The 3277-nt window shown below is 48.9% G+C and overlaps 1 protein-coding gene across 3 annotated transcripts in view; it reads right to left on the reverse strand.

Annotated features, from left to right (window-relative positions):
* Positions 1-3277, reverse strand: part of DDX39B (DEAD (Asp-Glu-Ala-Asp) box polypeptide 39B) — a 12855-nt gene that overhangs the window by 2475 nt on the left and 7103 nt on the right. For all 3 annotated transcript variants that reach the window (XM_011944677.1, XM_011944676.1, XM_011944678.1), the window contains exons 6-7: positions 2922-3040; positions 350-481 (exon numbers count right to left, since the gene is read on the reverse strand). In XM_011944677.1, coding sequence (XP_011800067.1) covers positions 350-481; positions 2922-3040 — 251 coding nt within the window. The remainder of the gene's footprint in view (positions 1-349; positions 482-2921; positions 3041-3277) is intronic.

The following is a 3277-nucleotide window of genomic DNA, read 5'->3' on the forward strand; positions in this document are numbered from 1 at the left end:
GGGGTTTCACCGTGTTAGCCAGGATGGTCTCGATCTCCTGACCTCGTGATCCGCCCGTCTTGGCCTCCCAAAGTGCTGGGATTACAGGCTTGAGCCACCATGCCCGGCAGGATCTTAACTTTTGAAGTTTATTTTCCTTGAGGTTATTGAGGACATACATATCCATGCCAACCACAGAATAGAAAAGCAGCTTCCACCTTACTCATGCTCAGCCCCTAATGTTTATACCCTCACAATTCTCTCCCACATCACACATGTGATTTCCTCAATAAAAGTGTACTTAATATCCAGGTTTCTGCTACAGCTGGAGTGCTCCAATGCTCATCCCCCTACTGGACGTGTAACTGACCTGGTTGAACTCAAGGACATCCAGAAGGTCAAAGAGCTTCCGGTTCTTCTCGTTGTCCTTCAGTTTCACGTAGTACTGCTGCAACCCATGCAGCGTCAACTTCGTCTCATCATCCACGAAGATCTCCATTGGCTGGGGGGGAGGAAGGGGTGGGGAACGGGAGGAGGGCAGAGTGGGGGGGTTAAACCTGGGGGGGTGGAGGAAGCTGATCTCCAATACACCCCATGGGGGGATGGGGAGGAAAGAGAAGATTGAAAACCCCACCCCACTCCCAAAACTACCCGTATTTTACTGTGGTCTCTCTCACATTACATCTAATTTCCTTCCTATCAGATGGGTTTTAAGACTGCCCAACTAAAAACTATCATGGGAAAGAAACTGCAAATGAAGTAAAGGAGCAGTGAAACCACCCAATGGCACAGATGCCATTACCTCAAACAGAGGTGGGAGAAGAAAGAAAAAATATGGGAGATGATTCTCAAAGGGAGAGCAAGGCCCAAACATCTGGGAAATGATGGGAGGCAGTGACTCAAGGTCAGAATAACTCCATCACAGTTGCTTGTAAGAACAAGGGGTGGGGGCAGGACAACTGCTCCATTTGATTCTCCTACTTCAACTAAGAGAATCTCATATACATTAGGAAAGTGGATGTCAATTTTAAGATCAGAACACTGCAATGGACAGTCAAAATGCCACTTAAGGGGAAACAAAAATTGCTCAAGATAAGTAACTCGCCGTCAGACCACAACAGGATAATTTTAGATGAGACTGGTCTCTTCACTAAGAATTAAACCATCTACAGGTTTACAGGGAAGGTATCAGTAAGTGGTATTAAAAAACCAAATTCAGAGCAGGCAGATATGCTTTTAAGGGACAGGATCTCACCATGTTGCCCAGGTTGGAGTGCAGTGGCTATTCACTGGCACAATCATAGCACATTATAGCCTCAAATTCCTGGGCTCAAGTGATCCTCCTGCTTCAGTCTCCCGAATAGCTGGGACTACAGGCACACACCATTATACCTCACTGCATTCATCTTTAAAATTTAAAAACCCCCTGAAGGGGAGGAAAGTAACAAAGACAGAAATTACCACAACTCCAAAGCCCAACTTTCCTAACACTTTTGTGCTACTCTGGGGGAAGATAGTTAATATGAAGACCCAGAGGACAAAATAGGAAAGGATGGGTGTGTCATGGGACAAAACAGAAGCCCAATCCCAAAAGGCAGGTTTTGTTTTGATACAGGGTCTTACTCTATTACCCAGGCTGGAGTACAGTGGCACAATTACAACTTACTGCCGCCTCCGTGTCCCGAGCTCAAGCAAAGCCTCCTGCCTCAGCCTCCCAAGTAGCTGGGACTACAGGCATGCGCCACCACGCCCGGTTTTTCTGGTAGAGACAAAGTCTTACTACACTGCCCAGGCTAGTCTCAAATTCCTGGGCTCAAGCAATCCTCCCATCTTGGCCTCCCAAAGCACTGGGATTAGAGGTGAGCCACCAGGCCCAGGCAAGGCAGGCTTTCTAAAGAGAAGTTCCATGGCCTTCTTCAAATCTCATTCTAGCCCCAAATAAAGCTAAAGAGTTATCATCCCACGGGAAGGAACACTGCAGGGAGAACACACTCCACTGCTTATGCAATTGGCCCCACCTAGCCCCAAACCCTAACACCCACCCGATTACATCCACTTTACCTTTCCTATGTCCCTCTCCTCTGAGTATTAAAAAAAACAAAAAAAATTTTTAAGGAAAAAAAAAAAATCTACCACCCCATTGAGGACACCCCTCCCCAACACATATGGGGGGAAACGGGGCACGGCACGCGTTGGGTTCAGGAAAAAAACCGGGAACGGAAAAAGAGGCTGGTTTGGTCCTCAGCTTCCTGGTCAGGTTTTCCCGCGGCCTCCGCTGCCGCCATCCACCGCTGGGTGCCGTCCGCATTCCCTCGCCGCGCCACGGTGCTTCTCTGTTGCCGGCTCACATCAACCGAGGTTCCAGATGGGTGCAAGGAGATGTGGGTGGGAAGGAGTAGGGTATCGGGGATTGAGGTGCCAAAGGCCCCCACCCCTGGAGGTGGGGAAGGGGAGGATTCATTTGTGCTGATGTTCTTCTTTTGGACATGCCCTGCCATCTGTCTGTCCCTCTCTTGCTCTCCTGCCACCGGAAAGTAGGAGTTTTGGTGAGCAGAAGGCTCCAGCTGTATGCTCGACGCCACCTTGAGAGTGCGTGGCTGTAGGGGGCACGTAAGAGACAATGGGTGGGTGGTAGGGCAGAAAAATTCTGCCCTCCCCCAAAGGGAGAAGAGGTTCAAAAATGTTGCGATTTTCGAAAAAGTCGAACACTACCCGCTCTCACATTAACCCGACCAAGTCTTCCGGAGTTTCCCTGGCACCCGCGCAGACCCTAACACTAGCTGTCTCTGCTTCTGTATGTCTCTTCAAGGAGTCATTACTCCCAGTTGGGCACAAGCCGCCTTCTTGGCACTTGAATGACAAGGGAGTCTGAGGAAGAGGGCGAGGAAGGGGAGGAGGCAGCGGGCGGGGAGTGGAGGGAGAGAAGGTAGAAGGGTATTTACATCTTGCATGAACTTGCGGCAGACTGGACGGATCTCTTTGCTCAAGGTAGCACTGAACATCATGACCTGCTTCTCGTGGGGGGTCATGCGAAAAATTTCCTGGACATCCCGACGCATGTCTACAAGAACAAGAAAAAAATTGTAGAAGAAAATAAGCAAGTATGATAAACAAAGATTAGAGGTAGACTTTCCAGTGAGATGAAGATTGCTGGAAATAGTAATAACACAATGGAAAGAGCAATGGACTTGGAATCAAGAACTGGGATCAGATTCCAGCTGTTCATTTTTTTTTTTTTTGAGACGGAGTCTCGCTCTGTCACCCAGGCTGGAGTGCTGTGGCCGGATATCAGCTCACT

This window comes from Colobus angolensis, unplaced genomic scaffold (assembly GCF_000951035.1).
Source record: "Colobus angolensis palliatus isolate OR3802 unplaced genomic scaffold, Cang.pa_1.0 Scaffold236, whole genome shotgun sequence".
NCBI classification, from domain to species: Eukaryota; Metazoa; Chordata; class Mammalia; order Primates; family Cercopithecidae; genus Colobus; species Colobus angolensis.